The sequence below is a fragment of the Mytilus edulis genome, chromosome 1 (genome assembly GCF_963676685.1).
Source record: "Mytilus edulis chromosome 1, xbMytEdul2.2, whole genome shotgun sequence".
NCBI lineage: Eukaryota > Metazoa > Mollusca > Bivalvia > Mytilida > Mytilidae > Mytilus > Mytilus edulis.
Window position 1 is genome coordinate 44097228 of NC_092344.1, and position 19628 is coordinate 44116855.

The 19628-nt window shown below is 31.0% G+C and overlaps 1 protein-coding gene across 2 annotated transcripts in view; it reads left to right on the forward strand.

Moving 5' to 3' along the window:
* Positions 1-19628, forward strand: part of LOC139512559 (TBC1 domain family member 30-like) — a 71857-nt gene that overhangs the window by 47236 nt on the left and 4993 nt on the right. For both annotated transcript variants that reach the window (XM_071300259.1, XM_071300270.1), the window contains 3 exons: positions 1118-1223; positions 1886-2129; positions 17938-18126. In XM_071300259.1, the coding sequence (XP_071156360.1) occupies positions 1118-1223; positions 1886-2129; positions 17938-18126 (539 nt within the window). The remainder of the gene's footprint in view (positions 1-1117; positions 1224-1885; positions 2130-17937; positions 18127-19628) is intronic.

Here is a 19628-nt window from a genome sequence, read left to right on the forward strand (position 1 = left end):
ATAACTTAATCAAAATTAACAATCAATATTCATCATATTTTCCATTCAAAAGAAAACAATAACCTCCAGTAATGTATATTATTTCTAAACCTTTTAATTAAGTATGAATCTATTAGAAAGAGTAATTCCATAAATAATTCAATTGTTTAAGCAGCCTATATAATGCACAAACGGTATTGGCCTTGAAACTACCACATTTTTCTATAATTGATATCCTTGTAGTTTCTTTGAAAAACTTCCAAAGTATTCAGAGTTGAATCCCGAGTGACAATTTTAAGGGAGGTAATTGCCTGTGGGTTGAAAGTTTTATATTCCCTTTTTTAAACATCGGAATACCAATGTTAAGGGAAGAGTTTCAGCTAGAAATACAATCAGAACATTTACCCAGTCAGGGATCATATCTAATTTCAAATTTGCCCTTTTCAATTGATTGGAAGTTAAAGAAAAAAATATTCACAGCTGGACACTCTTACACTTTATAATGGCACAGCAGTTTGATATACAGTTCTTTGGTCTTTCTTGCAATGGTTTTGTCTATGAAAACTAAATTTTAAAGAAATAGCTGCTATTTAGTCTTTTACCAGTTTCATTTATTCTGTATAAGATATAAATCGCATGCTAAATACATTTAAAAAAATCTGATTTTAAGAAACATGTACTGTACATTTGTTTGAGTAACTTTTGTTTGTACAAAAAATCTACCTCTAGTAAAGTTAAAAAATAAATTGATGGGGCTTACAATACTGTAAGACAACTATTTTTTTTAATGATTTATTTACGAGAACTTCACAGTAGAAATATAATAAAAAAAACATGGATCTCTCCGTATTCAACTACATCAAATAAATTTGGAAAATCGCAAAATGCAAAATAAAGCATCCGCAAAAATAAGTTGGTTTACATTATCTGATTCAAATGTAAATTGGTTAAGATTTATTCTAAATTATTTGATAAATTTTAAATAGACAGTATTTATATTTGTAATTTTACTTTTCAGACAGAAAGGAAACTTGTCTCACAGCAAAACAATCAAAACTAATGTAAAATCCATTATTATTGCAAATTAATGACTTTTTCTAGTTTTACAGTATAAGTATACATTGAATTCTATTTACAGGAGGATACTATCTGCTGGTAGTGCTGATGATTTTTATTCATTAATGGGATCGCTTACTCAGGATATGATGTCTGGTAAAATGATTACAGGTGACTCACTTATAAAGGTATGTTTCTTAAAAATTGATTCTGATTTCAAAATGAAAAAAGTGAATTTTTATGCCCCATTTATGGGCATTATGTTTTATGGTCTGTGTGTGCGTCCTTCCGTCAATCTCGCTCAGAATTAAGTTTTTGGTTGAGGTAGTTTTTTGATGAAGTTAAAGTCCAATCAACTTGATACTTAGTACACATGATCTTTCTAATTTGAATGCCACATTAGAGTTTAAATGATAGTACAGATGGGGCATCCGTGTACTAAAGACACATTCTTGTTATAGGATAACTCAGGAGAAATTTGTAAAAGAATTGAAAAAAAAACAAAAGGTATTCATGAAAGTTCTTAACCTTGAATCATATCTTCTACTTTGAACTTTTTGTTGATTCGAAATTCACCAAAGTCTATTATATAAATTTTTACAGAGAAGTCAATTTTTCCTTGAAGAGCAAATGTATTGAATGATTGTCAGTTGTTTGCCTTATAAATGTAGGGATATTGAAGTAAGACAACGAGAAACATTAAGAACTTTCCATTTCATTAAAGGCAAGTCTTCAAATAATACTTTTGAAGCATGTAGTTTTGTTAAAAGGGAGATAATTCAATTTCATCCTTGTGACTGCAAAATGAGATGGGAAATAACTCTATTTTGAAATTACTTTTATTTTTCAGAGTATTTACACTACAGCTGCTTTTGATTCTCAACTATTAATAGAACTTAGGGAGAAATATACTTACAACATTAGACCTTTCAGTAGTACTGCAAATACAAATAACAACACCAACAAAAGTAGATCATTCCTTAGCAACATGCTGCTACCTAGTGATGAAGATGAGATTGATGAAGAAGATTTAGAGGCTATAAACTGTTTCCCTGGATTCTTTCCAGTGCCGGTACCAGGAGGCAAGACAAAAGGTAAATAGTTATTTGCTTTTTACATCGTTGGTAAAAAGTGCACCTAGGAGTCACATCATATAGTTTTATCTTGCAATATTTTGTTCCTCCTATTTTCTGGGAAAGTCCATGTGAGCTGTAAATCTTCAACTGGCCAACAGCAGAAATTTAGTTTTCTTTAAAACGCATTTGAAATTGGATTAAAAATTTAATTTTCAACTACAGTTGAAGTGAATTAAAACGAAACCAAACAATTAAGGAATGTTTGTAGAAAGTATTTCCATCTGAAATGGTTCTATGGGCTGAAAGTATTAAATTGAATCATTTGCACAGATAATTCATGTACATACAACCAATAAAGTAAAGTATTGGAATTTGTTTCTTTATATTTTATTTTTTTAAAGTATTGTTACATTGGTGTCATTTTAAAAATCATAATGGGCACCAAGGAAATTCAAGTTTACCTTGACAACAAATGGGAACCAAATTTTGATTTGAATTTTTTAAAGACTACCGCTAGCAAATTTTTTTATTTTTAATTTCCAGATACATTTTCTGGATATAAATTTTACTTCATATCTGTGATTGTCTCCCTTTAAATATTTATTTGTAAAACAAGCTCTACTTAAGCCATATGAAATTTTACAGAAGACCAGGGCAACCATCAAGATAAATGTCATATTTTACTACCGGTAGACAGTTTTCAAAGACAGTTTTTGTGCATTTGGTGAGAAACAAGTTCAAATTTTGATGTGGTTCACACAAACAAAAATCACAAGAGCTTTTGGGTTTTTAGAAGCATTCATGTATTTAAAGATGACAGCAGAAAAGAAAAACTATAACAAAAGATAAATTCAGAGTTATAGTTATCAAAATTAATCATTGTATATAAAATTTTAGTCATTATAATTTGAAACATTTAGAAAAATGTATCTCTTGAAACTCAGATTTTTTGCTTACAAACATATTAAATTTTCAGTCAGGCTAGCGCAATGAAATGTACGGGAAAGATAGTTTAGTAATGCAACGGTGAATTGAAATTTTGCTACAACCAGAAAAAAATTGTAAAATGTTAGTTAAACAACAGATCCTAAACTGCCCTTGATCCCTTGCTTAAAAGTCACTTGCCTGCTTTTTAGAGTTCTTCTGCTTTGAAAAGGGCTTATTCAAAAGTAGTATTTAGATGACTCATTTTGTGCTGCTTCCATAGCATATATGATTGCTGTGTCCTTGCAGATCATGGAGAATGTTCAGGCAGTCAGAAACCCGTTTTCAATGGTTCTTTTTATTGCAGTTGAACTCCCGAATTTTGTATATCTAACCCAAAGCACCTATATGTCAAAAGTTCCATTCACTGAAACTGCACAGCCAGTCTTATCTGGAATTTTCCTATTTTGAGGTATACAGAAAGCTGCCAATATCAATTTTTCTATTTATTTGATGAGATTTTTGTGTTGTTGTATTGCTTTCTCAGTGATGTCATGGACCACTCCTTTATTAATGTTGTAAATTATGGATACATGTCAATCTAATGGAAAAGCCTTGAAATTCACAGTAGTCTCTTAGTAATCATAGTACAAGTTTATCCCTTTTCCCCTATTTGTCCACCTTCTAACTAATGAACGAAGTTCCTTCCCTTGAAAAGTTGTGAAAGCGAAGTTCATATTTGTGTAATATAGAAAATTACTAAAACAGTTTGGTATTTTCGGTTTGTTTGTTAAAGTTATATAACCAAAAAAATCTTTGACGTAAAGTACATGACACAGATATTCAGACTTTATTTTATATAATAAGTGTGTGTGTGTATACTTTTGTAAAAATAGAAAAAAATGAATAAAAATCAACTTGTATATTATGATTGAAATACTAGATTTAATCTGTATATGCCTCACACTAGATATGGTAATTTTGTGAAATTACATTGTTAAGCTGTTATTTGAATTAATGACCTTGTTTTTTTCGTCTTTATAATTGGTTAATTCATATATCGTGACTCTGATCCATGAGTGAAGAATACCATTCATAAATTGTGTGTTGGAAAACTACAAATATAGATTTGCTTTTTAATTTGTGTGTTTATTTTTCAAACAATCTGGGCCTCAGTGGCTGATTGGGTCTAAGTAGTTCATCAAAAGTGGTCATTAACGTGTCAACACTGAGGTGAGGGCCCTCATGGGGGTCCAAGAAATCACATAATCACAGATTGTTTTGCCAATATAATCATGTAATCTTTAATATTTTGTTTTGAACAAGATAATTAAATAATCAAAAATACAGTCCCAGTTTATCAAATAGTCATGAAATACTTGTTCTGGGAATCAAATAATCACAATGAAAACGGCCACGTAATCGAATAATAAAAAATCACATGAAGAGACTCAGAGGATATCAGTTTGTAACCCACTTTTTGCATGTGTGTTCTACTCAAATCATAATTGTCTAGTATTTCCAATTTTCCTGCTGATGTTTTGTTCTCTCCTGGGACTCTCTCTTCCTCCACCAATAAAAACTGGCCACCTAGAGATAACCAAGCGTGATGAAAGTGAGGTTAAAGACAACGTTAATCAATCTATCAATCTTGACAATCAACAATCAGAGTAAAATAAAACATTCAATGTTATTTGAAATCAACAGGAAGGTAAAATAAAACAACACATATTTTGTTCAGATTCAATTTAATCTTGCTTAAAAATGGACAAATCTCTAAAAGATTCTATTTATTTTAATCAGCATTTTAGATCAAGCAAACGTGTGTCTTTCATTGTCTTACAATAAATGATTTGGCTTTTGACACACTTTAACCCTATTTAATAGTATATAAAATAAACTGTTATAATGAATTCAGTTAAGAATTCAGTTTACTAAAGTTTAACATCAATTTAAAAGGATGTCACATTAAGGCAACTGTAGAATTAGGGCAGACATTTAAACTTTTGTGTTCTTTTTATCAGTCGTCATTCTTTAATTGACAACTCATCCGTCCCTAACAATTTGTTTTGAAGAGAATGAATAAAGTATTGTAATAGGTAGAACAACGTAGAAGTTGACGAAAAGATGAGAAGTTTAAATTTCTCCAGTAGATTTTTGTGATAATAACAAAATGTGAATTTAAATTGTTCAAGGGAGATAACTATATGTACATGATACAAAAATGAATGGCTGTTTTTTTCTCAGAAGTAAGTTTGCTTATTTGTAAATTAACTTTGCATATTCTAGATCTACATCATCATTGAGTAGAAATTTGTTGTTATATTATTCTCTTATATATAAGATATTTTCCTTTTTTAAAATTTTAAATATAAGAAGGTATGCTTGTGAAGAATTGTTGACTCATGAATGTTGGCATGATCATATTGCAACTTGTGATAAATACTTGGAAAGAAGCAAAGTGTTGAATTTAGCTCAAGCTACTTTAAAAACTAGGATAGAACTGATTTGACAAAGTTGTAAAAAGTAAAACAAAATTCAAAATTCCTTAATTACCAATGTATCCTCAAGTTGAAAGTAATTGAAAATGTAATAAAACTTTTGCAAGCTCTAGAGAACAATTCTTCTGATGATTTTGCTTTATTAGACATAAATGCCAGTAGGTTGTCTGGTGGTTATGATCACTTGAAAAGATTTTCACATATGGTCTGAGTACACAGTTATTGTCCTTTGATTTATGTTGTCCACGAGTATATCCCTAGGTTGGACAGTGGGTTACTTGCCAACTTTTTTAATACCCCTTCCAAATTTATTTCTCCATGTTTTATGCCTCTAATAGCAAGAAGGGGGGAGGGACCAAACTACACTGTAAAAAAAAATTTGGGCCATAAATTAAAAAATAAGGTAGTGATTTGGTCCAGCTGAAAAAGGTTAAAAATTAGCATTTTGGAAGCTGTCCAAAGATTTCAAGACCCATTTAACATGAAATTGTCCATATTTTGAGTTAGAGCCGATGAATTTTTCTATAATTTTTCTATAATTTGTCCCAAAAGTAGTACAACACACTGTAAAAATATTATTGAGAAAGCGCAGGTGGGATTTTTTAAAATTTTCGTTTATTGTCTAAATAAAATGAACTATGAAATAACTGTACTCGGACCATATGGCTGACTGATGAAATGTGTCTGATTGCACATTCAAGTGCAGACTGTGACAACATAGAATGTACGATACATGGATGTGATAGGATTACCAATGACACATTACTCTCACTGAAAAGCTGACCAGTCTTTGCTCTCACTCTCAAAAACAGCAAGCATGGAGGTACATCAAATGCCAGATTTCAATTGTTTATTTGAACATCTAAATCTGTGATCCAATTGAGGACTCTTTTTTGCAATTGAGGGGAGATTGCAATACCTTGGTCAATCATCGAAAAATAATGAAAAGACAAACAACATTCCAACATCATCAAAAATCATGGATGAATTTAGGTACTTCATAGGATCAACAGTCCATTCACCAATTTTGACACTAGATGTGTTGCTACAGTCATATCTGCAGAAGAAGCAGGATACAATAGCAATTTGTAAATATTCAAACCTTAAACATCACCAAATTCATAAGCTTTCAATGCATATTAATTCTGTAACCTTAAAACTTGATACTGTAAATAATTTGAAAGAAAACATGTCTCCTGTTGACAAAAGGAAGACAAAAATGTCAAGATAGAAGCAATACAATCATTGTTCTTGACCTTACTTTGACCTTTAGTGGTTTACTTTTACAAATTGTGACTTCTATGGAGAGTTGTCTCATTGGCACACATACCACATCTTTCTTATATATATAGTGAAAAAATATTTATAATTTTTGCTAAAAGTATTTGACTGGCTTCTACAGTGTGTTGAAAGTCAAATAGTTCTAAATATTGACCTGACTTGCAAATGTGTAGACTTTCACTTCTGAATAAACATAATACAGGGAATATAGTATTTTAAAGTTTATCCACCACATTTATCAGAAACAAAAAGTTTATAGGATTTGTCTGTTTTCTTTAAAACAAAAATCTTCCAATTATTCAGCCTCCTAACATTTTGACCTTATAAACTTGTCCATCCTACAACAGATTTCATGCCCTCAAATTCAATTATTTAAACCTGTCATTATTTAAAATATGACATATGGAAGTACAAATTATTATAATAACCGAATTCCAAGAGGCTAAATCTATAAAATAGACTACTGAGTTATATAAACCATTTAATACATATAATATAGGTAAATCTGTTAAATTGCTTCATTTATCAATGGATACATAGTGTGCAAATTCTATTCATCTAACTTTAATAGTTTAGTTAAAGAAATGATTTCACCTAGTTGGATGCCCAATTATATATTTTAAAAGTGGGTTTACAGTTGCCTCCATGTGATGTGAATCTTCATATTTTAATGATATACAATTTTATATTAAAAGTGACTTTTCATCTGAATTGTGTGTTTAAAGTTTTTCCTTCTTTTCTAGTATACTAGTATTAATTTTCACCCATATACCAGAGTTGAAATAGGGTACTTTCATGAAGAATAATGGTAAAAATTCTTGTCAAATAACCTTAAGGGTAATTTTTGGTGCATGACGATATAAAGTACACTTTCTTTTAGACAATAAAAAAATTTGGACGAATCACGTTATTTATTTTTTCAAAAATAACGGTATTAACGAGAACTATTTGAGACTTCTGAAGAATCACAATAAGGATATTTTTATGAATTATGGTTAAATATTAACCAATTTGATGCTAACAGTAGGGGGAAAATGTATAGGGGACACCCAATAGAGACTTGGTTAGACGGAATTTAAGTGGTATCATGTTGAAATCCATATCAGGTTGGAAACAATGAGATTTTGAATGATAACCAAGGAAAGCACTGTGTTTTTTTTGTTTGTTTGCTTTTTTTGTTTTTTTTTTCTTTCAAATTATAAATTCTCTAACTGAATTTAATTTGTATATATTTTAATTTTCAGTCTGTGTAAATGTTATTTGAAGTTTTCTTTAACTTTAATGTTGAAAATCTTCTTATACTTCATTGTTGAAAATGAATGCTATTTTTAAGATATAAACAAAATCAATCTTCTTTCTTTCCTTTACATCACTTTGATTTGAACTGTTTCTGATTACAAAAGAAAAAAAAACATTTGTAGTTTCATTGTAGTGAGAAATAATCCGTGGATTACGTGACAAACTAGGTCACAATGATCATAACAACTTCTAACAGTTTTTACAATTAAATTATAAATGACTTTTCCGTGTGCCTTCATTAATCATGATTTCACAACGATGTTTATAGTAACATTTGTGACGAGATATCATTGTAAATTCTAGTTTATCCAGAATCAATAGACAAAATGTAACAGAGAAACTTGAACAACTGAAACAGCGGAAATGTGTATGAAAAAAAAAGGATTTCAAATGTTATAATTCATGACAATTTTTAGAAAGGATTGTTCTCTCTTGAAAATTAACAATTATTTTTGACGTAAAAGGAATGATCAAAGAAGAAGGTATGCTTTATACAGGTAACATAAACTCTTAAATTAGTAATGTGACAATCCTCTTATAACTCTCTATTACAACATGTTTGATTTGATGATTTTAAACGAATGACATCAAAAACCTCCAGACATTTATAGCTGGACATGCTGTTGTGAATGTCTATTGTTGAAGACTAATTGTTATTGACATTTTTATTGTTGAAGACTAACTGTTCCTCTCCTATTGATTGGTGAAGACTCACTGTTACCCTCCTGTTGATTGTTGAAGACAAACTGTTACCCTTCTGTTTATTGTTGAAAACAAACTGTTACCCTTCTGTTTATTGTTGAAGACTGACTGTTACCCTCCTGTTTATTCTTGAAGACTGACTGTTACCCTTCTGTTTATTCTTGAAGACTGACTGTTACCCTCCTGTTTATTCTTGAAGACTGACTGTTACCCTACTGTTTATTGTTGAAGACTGACTGTTACCCTCCTGTTTATTGTTAAAGACTGACTGTTACCGTCCTGTTTATTGTTGAAGACTGACTGTTACCTTTCTGTTTATTGTTGAAGACAAACTGTTACCCTTCTATTTATTGTTGTTACCCTCCTGTTTATTGTTGAAAACTGACTGTTACCCTCCTGTTTATTGTTGAAAACTGACTGTTACCCTCCTGCTTATTGTTGAAGACTGACTGATACCCTCCTGTTTATTGTTAAAGACTGACTGTTACCCTCCTGTTTATTGTTAAAGACTGACTGTTACCCTCCTGTTTATTGTTGAAGAAAACTGTTACCCTTCTGTTTTTTGTTGTTACCCTCCTGTTTATTGTTAAAACTGACTGTTACCCTCCTGTTTATTGTTGAAGACTAACTGTTTATACCCTCCTGTTTATTATTGAAGACAAACTGTTACCCTTCTACTTATTGTTGGAGAACTGTTACCCTTCTGCTTATTGTTGGAGACTGACTGTTACATTTCAGTTTAATGTTGAAGACTGACTGTTACCCTCCTGTTTATTGTTGAGACTGACTGTTACCCTCCTGTTTTTATTGTTGAAGACTAACTGTTACCCCCTGGTGTATTGTTGAAGACACACTGTTACCCTCTTGTTTATTGCTGAAGACTTACTGTTACACTCCTGCATATTGTTGAAGACTGACTTTTACATTTCAGTTTAATGTTGAAGAATTACTGTACCCTCCTGTTCATTGTTGAGACTAACTGTTACCATCTTGTTTATTGTTGAAGACTTACTTTTACCCCCTGTTATTATGGCTGAAGACAGTATGTTACCCTTTTGTCTTTATTGAAGCATGCTATATTTTACCCTTTTGTCTTTGTTAACAAATGCAATGTTGCCCTTCTGTCTTTGTTAAAGAATGCAATGTTGCCCTTCTGTCTTTGTTGAAGAATGCAATGTTGCCCTTCTATTCTGTCTTTGTTAAAAAATGTAATGTTACCTCTCTGTCTTTGTTGAAGAATTCAATGTTACCCTTCTGTCTTTGTTTAAGAATGCAATGTTACCCTTCTGTCTTTGTTGAAGAATGCAATGTTACCCTTCTGTCTTTGTTAAATAATGTAATGTTACCCTTCTGTCTTTGTTGAAGAATGCAATGTTACCCTTCTGTCTTTGTTGAAGAATGCAATGTTACCCTTCTGTCTTTGTTAAATAATGTAATGTTACCTCTCTGTCTTTGTTGAAGAATGCAATGTTGCCCTTCTGTCTTTGTTGAAGAATGCAATGTTGCCCTTCTGTCTTTGTTAAATAATGTAATGTTACCTCTCTGTCTTTGTTGAAGAATGCAATGTTGCCCTTCTGTCTTTGTTGAAGAATGCAATGCTGCCCTTCTGTCTTTGTTGAAGAATGCAATGTTACCCTTCTGTCTTTGTTGAAGAATGCAATGCTGCCCTTCTGTCTTTGTTGAAGAATTCAATGTTACCCTTCTGTCTTTGTTTAAGAATGCAATGTTACCCTTCTGTCTTTGTTGAAGAATGCAATGTTACCCTTCTGTCTTTGTTAAATAATGTAATGTTACCCTTCTGTCTTTGTTGAAGAATGCAATGTTACCCTTCTGTCTTTGTTGAAGAATGCAATGTTGCCCTTCTGTCTTTGTTAAATAATGTAATGTTACCTCTCTGTCTTTGTTGAAGAATGCAATGTTGCCCTTCTGTCTTTGTTGAAGAATGCAATGCTGCCCTTCTGTCTTTGTTGAAGAATGCAATGTTACCCTTCTGTCTTTGTTGAAGAATGCAATGTTACCCTTCTTTCTTTGTTGAAGAATGCAATGTTGCCCTTCTGTCTTTGTTGAAGAATGCAATGTTGCCCTTTTGTCTTTGTTGAAAAGTGTAATGTTACCCTTTTATGTCTTTTGTGTTTTTTGTCGTTGGTTGTTATCATTGACGTATGCCCACCATCTCCTATAATTCATAATATAATTGATCTTAAGGGTGTAATAAGACTCCAGTTTACTATACAATAAATCAGAACTTTACATCTTTTATCATATGAAAATTATAGAAGTGCTAATTAAGAATAGCATTAAGTGGCACTTGAGCTTGGCAATTTGTTTGCAAGCACTTGTTCTGAGTACACACTGCAATATGTTACTCTAACCTTCTCGATGAAGCTATGATTCATAATTACCTATTGATTTTCATAACAATGTATCCACAATAAACAAGGCAATAATTAAAATGTTACATCTACAAAACGTATGAGGAGTATCTCTTTTATTTCAATTATTTCGTCGGCCGGCGCAACATATTGCAGTTTCTCTTATGAAAAATGGAAAACCGGATACTGCCCTACGGAAAGATATGTCATTTGAACCTGTGTAGTGATCAATAATTTATTCACATGATTGTAGAGCTCGGTGATTTAAAATTTTATGCTTTATTTTTACCAACCACATGTTAACTATTTACATGGACTTAAATTGAAATAATATGTGAATATTGATTGTTGCCTGCAGCACTTGTAGGGCAGTGGTAATTGAAATTTTAAAAAAATTCTCTAATACTTTTAAAAAGTAAGTAACTTTTCATTATAAAGATTTTAATACATTTGATTTGTCAGAAATTTAATATGACTTTAACTGTATTCAAATTTTCTCTTCATAAAGCTTTAAAAAGAAGGAAAAAGTGTGAAAAGATTTGAATCTGAATAGAGACTAGAGTCCTATATACAATGTTTGTAATCCAATTTGTACAAAGTCTCAAGTATTTGTTTTGTTATTGTTTTCATTGTCGTAAATATTTTGTGTGTGATATTTGTTTACTAAATAATTACATGCCACATGGTTTTGAAAAGATGGTAAGGTCCTCTACACTTATGGAAGACTTTTTATTTCTATCTATTATTTAAATGTAGCAAAAGTAGCAAAGGCCAAGAACAGAATACATGCATTCAGGTGGTTTCTCAGTTTACTCCTCATTTGTGACCCTTTTCATTAAATTTTTTAATACTTATAAGATCATCATATTTGAAAAGAATATCTTAGTGAAGGGATCCTTAATGATTTAAAAGATTTAAAGATGTATGAAATCTTGTATTACGAGCATATATAAATTTGTGTTCTGGATTGCCATTCAAAACGATTGTTTTTGCTATGTTGAACAGCAGATTTTTTTCTATGACTGCTTGCCATTGGCAATCATGTACATTAAGTTTTGATCTGTGTTAGCTGTTGCATCTGCATTATTAAGATAGCCAGTAAAAGACTGTCTTAAAAATATATTAAATTTTTCATATTTTCTTTAGAACTAGTTTAAAACTACAATATCTTAAAAATAAATCTGCATGAAATTAAAAAGAAATAGTTGAAATAGGTTAATTATAACCTAGATTATACAAAGCCAAACATTGAAATTATTCCTTTAATCGTCATGTATTAACTGATTACTTATAAGTTGTGCTACCATCAGTCTCTGGTTCATGTGTCTTTTTATGTTTCTTTTTAAATTATTATATCTGAAAGATTCATTGATTTACAATGTGATATTATGTTTGACTACTCTTTTTCTTAACCCCAATATTGCTGAAACTAATTTATTGTAAAAATTGATATTCTTCATGATGTAAAGGGTGTGGTTTGGGTAGCACCCCTGCTGTCTATGTTGTTTTAATTAATTTTGACAATAACAAAGCCCCTTTCCGCAGACCCAAGCTTGTCCTCCAGAGTTAGTCATGATTATTGAAAAGCTAATGCTTTTGGGTAAGAAGGATGAATATATGTTTTTTCTTGCTCCTTTTTGTCCATACCCAAATCCAATTTGCTTTAAAGAGCAAAAAAAACTGACTACTTCCAATCTTCTAATCCTGAAAGGTTTCCTTTGATTCGTGATGCAGAATACTGTGTAAAGTTGCATGACAAAAAGTCAGTCTTTTTCATGTCAACAGCTTGCTACAATAGACATACACAATCTTTTCATAAAACATGTTTTACTTGCAAAATATGCAAATAAATTAATTTTTTGTCATGTTTGATTATATACCAACATTGAATTATCATTGTTATTGACAAATGTAGCATTTCTACGATTTTCATCACTTAAACAAATTGTTAGTTTTAGCAATTTCATCAACGATGTTATGACAAATCCTATGATTTACATAGTCATAAAAATCATTTAGAATTAAATGTTGTGCCCTGTAACCTTGATCTGGAGAATTAACTTTTGCTCAGAACGTAACAATTTTTTCAATGAGTGTAATTTTTATGGATTATAGGGGTTAGTCAGTCTGTTTGAGATGAAAAACCTTAAAAGTTGAGCTGTAATTGTTGAAGCCTTATTTATTCGGTCATTCTCCTATTTCTCTCTCAATTGAATATGAGTCTCTCAGTCAGATAGCAATGGGGAAAATAACACTGACTAGCTTGCATGCCACAGAAAAATTCTGACATTTTCATTGGGATGCTGTTGAGGGAAGCAGCTGCAGGGAGGGAGTCTTCCTGGAGATTTTTTCAGTATCAAGATCAGTTGTTATTCTTTTAAAGGCTATTTTGGCTATTCTCAATTCCATTCTCAATTTTATGTCTCAGGGATGCATGCATAAATACTGCACATTCACTATAAATTGTATTAAACACAAGAAATTCAAATAAATTCAGTTAAAATAAATGCCTAGACATAGTAATCAGTCCGTGTAAGCTAAAGAACCTCATAAACAACTCTTTTTGGTTTAGGTTTTCAGTTTATTTTGCACATGCTTTAAATATCAATATGCTATCAAGAATACCAGCCCTTTTTCAAAATCTATCTTCATTTTGTTGTTACAAATTGATAATTGTTACCTGTTTTTACCCTTAATCATGTTAATATGCAAAATATTTTGGTAAAGATAAAGTTGAATATAAAATTTTAAGGAAACCAATTCTGAGATGTGACATATTAAACTCAATTAGTATTCAGACCGATAAAGGTGTTAACATAAAATGTTGACAATTTTACAGTCATGCATATGGTCCCAGTGGAATAAGTGGTGAGACAAGAATGATCAAAAGCCAATCTTTGAATAATTAAGGTGACAAAATCAATACTTTGTTTACTTTCAGTATTAAACCACACTGATTAAAATTTATTTCAGAATTAATGTACATTTTTTTTATTTCAAATATACATGCAAATGCTTTTATCTTAACTCAATTGTTTATTGGGAAAATGCATTAATTTAGAAGCTTAAAACACTTTTAATTTTAAGATGTTTAATTTTATGTTAAAATTTGCTACAAATTGATAAAAAAAAATGAAATAATTACCTGATATGCTTACTTCTGTATTATCTGGTCTCTGGTGATGATTAATTTTAGACTAAAAGGGGGCCTCGATGGCTGAATGGTCTCAGAAGTAATACTACTGTCGTGAGTTCAAACACTACTAGTGTGGGTGCACTCAACTCATATCTTAATTGACTAGGATGACTGAATGGTCTAAGAAGTAATACTACTGTCGTGAGTTCAAACACTACTAGTGTGGGTGCACTCAACTCATATCTTAATTGACTATGATGGCTGAATGGTCTAAGAAGTAATACTACTGTCGTGAGTTCAAACACTACTAGTGTGGGTGCACTCTACTCATATCTTAGTTGACTAGGTTTGTCAGTTTTCCTCTTGAAGGCTGGTGGTAATAATAAATTTCTCATGGCACAAAGGACCAGCTCCTCCACCAATGAAACCTGGACGCCCCAAAATAGCCCATGAGTGGTGCTTAAAAGGAGTGTTAAAACACAAAAAATCAAATCAAATTTGACACTAAAATAATGCAAATGATTATTCTGATATCATTGATTTAGGTGGTAACATAAACACATTTCAGTTTGTGTTCATAATTTTGTTGTCTCAAATATTGCTTTAACACAGTTTGTATTCAAAAGGTCATTAAAATATTTATCTTGACAGCTAAAATTCATCTATACACAGATGTGCAATTTAAAATTGATTATAATTAAAACCATGCATTTATTAATTTTAAGAATTATTTGATAAATGTGCTCATAAATTTGTTTTTACGAGGCAAGTGTCAAATTATGAAATTGAAGTTTAAAATTATTAAGTTACTAATTCCATTATCACCATAGGAAATTACTGGGGTAAAATTAGTGTATAAAGCAACTGATAGCATTCAATATGTTTACGTTTCTCATTTTGCTACAGAACCTGAGTGTCCCCTGCTACTGGCTGTGACAACCTGTTAATTTGACCTAAACTTAAAACTGCAATTGCATGTGGTGGTTGACTGCATTTACTGAACATTGATAATTTTGACCCACTGTTGATAAGAATATCCTTAAGGTTGCAGTCTTGTAATTGACTGCTCCATAGGCTTACATGCAAAACAGCTGATCTTTGAAAATATTCATATCATGTATGTACTAATGTGAAATTGTGATTTAATCCCAAAAAAAAGAGGGTCTTGCCACGAAGAATAAAAAGTTACGTAATCCTGAAGTCAAAACATTTTTTTTCTACTTTCTGTTTGCTATTTTTACTAGGCCGCACCACTTCCAGTAAACATGATATCCTTCCACTTTCCTGGATTGATATCCTCCAAAAGATGCAAGACTTTTTTAAAGTCTATATATATGTTTCAATTCAGCATAAACCTATAATCAAACAGAAAAAATTGAGTTCAGAAAAAAATTCAGAAAAAAATGGACTATTTTGTTTCCCTCCATGTTTTGACATGGCACCGGAAACTGGAGTTGTAATACAAGACTGGTACCTTAAGGTATCTCTTGAAGACAAGAAAAGACAAGACAATAACATTTATTACAACTTATGCACCTATGAACACGATTATGTCTGACATATTATGGATAGGGCTATTGGTTGGACTCAATGTTGATATTATTTAACAAAAGTAATCAACACCAAAATGTTCTAATTGGTTGACCAAGTTTGATTAAAGTATGTCAAGTTAAGTATTCATGAAACACCATGATGTTTTATGAAGCAATAATAAAATTGACACAATAGTTCATAAACATATCCTGAATGCATTACAAACTTCATATGAATATTTGAAGAATACTTGAACTGGTGCTTTGCTCATTGTTGAAGGCCATATGGTGACCTATACGTGTTAATTTCTATGTCATTTGGTCTCTTGTGGAGAATTGTCTCATTGGCTATCATACCACATCTTCTTTTTTGTATTTGAAGTGGTGTTTATAGGTTGTACTGAACTCAGGTTTTATAATTCAATATTTCCATTGTGAAAAAAAAATTGTATCTGAATTCAACATAATTATATCATGCAGACTACCGGGTATGTGTAATTTATTGAAATATGACACAATCAGTCTCAGATATTTGTGTTCATTAGAGATTTCTGTAAATTCAAGTTGTTGTTTTTAATAGTCTATAGTTTGACTGTTTATTGTAGATACCATAATATTTGCAAAGTTTGTTTAGTTTTTTTAGTTCAAAGTGATGTTTCAAAAATAAATATGATTTAGGTTTAAACTTTCAAAAGTCAAACAAACGTAATTTAATCCCACTATCAGACCAAGCAAAAGGGAAAAGTAAATAGTTTATTTAAGGCTTATAGCTATTGAATCACTTTTATTTACGTTCCTTTGTTCAAAGTTTTTTGTCATTTCCCAACCTTTAAACAGGAAATGTTCACACGTGATTTATAAAAGTAAATAAACACATTATTTGGACTAAATTCACAATGAGTAAGTAACTTTTACATTTTCATTTTGATGAACAAATCTTATTCTCTTTGGTATATTTTTTGGTTTCAAGTTCATTCAACTTGAACTTTTATATATTAAATATGTGAATCTATTGTTTGCCACAACTTAAAAACCCTAAGTTCTGGGGTACTCAAAAATGGTTGTGACAGTACACTTAAATCTGATTAAAATACAGATCCATTGTCCACAGTTAGCTTAAACAAGGTTATACAAAAACCCTGATTTTATTTCTGTTGTAATTATTTAAAACCTTTTTTGGTCCTTGGGATTAGTTGTAATGATACATACCAAAACCTTTATATTTTTGAGGCAGAAATATTATTGGTTGACATTAAAATGATCAGTGAAACTAAATGTTGAGTATTGTCAAAGAGTATTTTTAGTGCAGAATGACCACAGAATCTCTATTTCACTCAGTGTATATGAAATTCTTACAGCATTTGCTCATCTACTTTGCTTTCAGTATTGAAAGTACTCTTATTGCATTTCAATGATACATGTCACAAGTCCCTAGTTTTGTAGAGTTCCACTATTTAACAAATGCCAATATAAAAGCACTGACATGCTGGATGGTACTCCCTGGGAATGATATCCAACAGCAGTAATGCAGACAATTTCTTTATTGCTGAGGAGGAGGGGGTGGGGTGGAGTTGATTGAAAAATTACTGCTAGAATCTCTGGCACAATATTTATAAAATTGCATAATTTTAAATTACATAATTTTTGGTCCCTCTGTACCAATGTATCTGCAATGATTATGAGAATAACGTTATTAATAATAAATAAATTCCAGTCAATTGATATTTATAAACTAAAAAGCATACACACATTATTATCATTTAATAGGAAATAAATTGATGTGTAATTTTGTAGATTGAAAAAAAAACAAAAAACCTGAGTAGTCATGATAGTCATATATAGTACTAGACATGTAAATTTTCACTGTAAATACTGGAATTATAATCTATGAATGACTTAAGCAGTAGACTGGTTTTGAAGTTTGATTTCTTTGATGTTCATCAATTTTAAAATTATGCAACAGCAACATCTGTTGATTGTTAATATTTCTCATTAAAAATTACAGTGTGCAATTCAGATAAATTTGATAGACAGAATATATAATTTAAATTTTATAAGTCTTTAATTTTATCTTTGTAGGAAGTGACGGGGAGGAAAATAATGCTGATATATCTAAAGTAGGACCAGGAGCCTACGGTGCTAGTGGTGAGACTCAACAGTTACCATCATCTATCTACATGGAGCGGATGTGTACAGATATCAACTCTTTAAAGAAACAGTACAATAGACTGAAGCAGAGACAGAATCAAGCTCATATCATTATAGCAGGTAAGAATGTTAGAATCTGGTACATGCTACATATTGGAGAATTTTTGAGTCAACATCTCATTATGACCAACCAACTGTTAAAACTATGTAAAAGGCTTTCTTTGAATTGTTTACACTCTCAACGTATTTGTGAATTTGAGATGGGAAGGTCACTGTGTCTGTTGCTTAAAAACTCTTATAGGTACCATAACAGTCCTGTTTCCTATATTATTCACTGATTGATTCCCTATGGAAAACCATGAGCCCTTTGTAATTTAATGAAAAGTGTCAAGGGCATAAGGTCATCCGGTTATAATATGAAATGACCAGCTTTTGGTGCTCATATTTGGCATGATGACCTAATTTTCTCTGTAGAAATCAAGTGACATTTCAGCCAATAAGAAAGATCTTTTTTCTCCATCTCCTATTATCTGAACCATAGTTGTCATATTTGAGTTAAACTTTTGGCCAAGGCATAATTCCTGTTTGAGTAATTATTCATGTACAGTACAACTTTGGCGTTGAAGGAAAAGTTTCAAAATTTTGTATCACGCTTTGTAGTGTTTATCTAAGGATTTGTATAGTAATATTGTATTACTATACAAATCCTTGGTTTATCTAATGTGTTTGACTTTACTACAATAATGGTAACTCTGACTGATCACTGATATCATATAATGTTTTGTGCACTATTGTCGATAATTTTAGACCTTAACTTGCGAAAGTTACCTAGGTTTCAACCTACCAGAACAAAATAAAAACAACAAAAATACTATCTTATAAATTGGTTATTAGATTTTCCGTGTACATGTACTAATGATGGAAATGTCAGCTGCTCTATTCCTTGTTAGAAGTCAGTCCTGATAAAAAAAAAGCTTCATGTGGGTTGTTGCAGCTGCTATTTTATAGTGTTATTTTATCAGAAAGCCATAAAATTTCACCTTACGATATGAATTTTAGTATATTTATATTCTCACAATAACTTCAGTACAAAAAACAAGTTATGAGGGGGAGTAGTATCTGTATAGTACAAAAACAAGTTATGAGGGGGAGATTTGACGTAATTCAAAACAAAAAAAGACATTTTTAAAAATGAACATTATATATATTTTCTATTGTCAACGATAAGTGCCAATCATGATGTGGGAGTAAAGAAACCCAATAGTCACAAGATGTTACCAAGTGTTGTGAACACAGATGTCATTTTCATGAAATCATGTTATTATTGATATACATTTTCCATGTGATCTCATGTGACTTTCGTTTGAATGGGGTGACCACTCTTGTTTAATAGGATTATTTCAAGAGTATTTACTATTTTTATTTGATCTTTTGTGGTCATTTAAACATATATAAAGAAGTTAATCTCAGAAATAGAAAAATATTCAAATGAGTTATTCACAAGGTTTTTAACACGAGGAAACGTTGAAAGTATATTGGATAGGAGTAACCTCCCATTTCCGAATTTAACATTGTATTTATCTGTCTGTATACTCCCTTACCTTTGACCTCAAGTCTCTGTT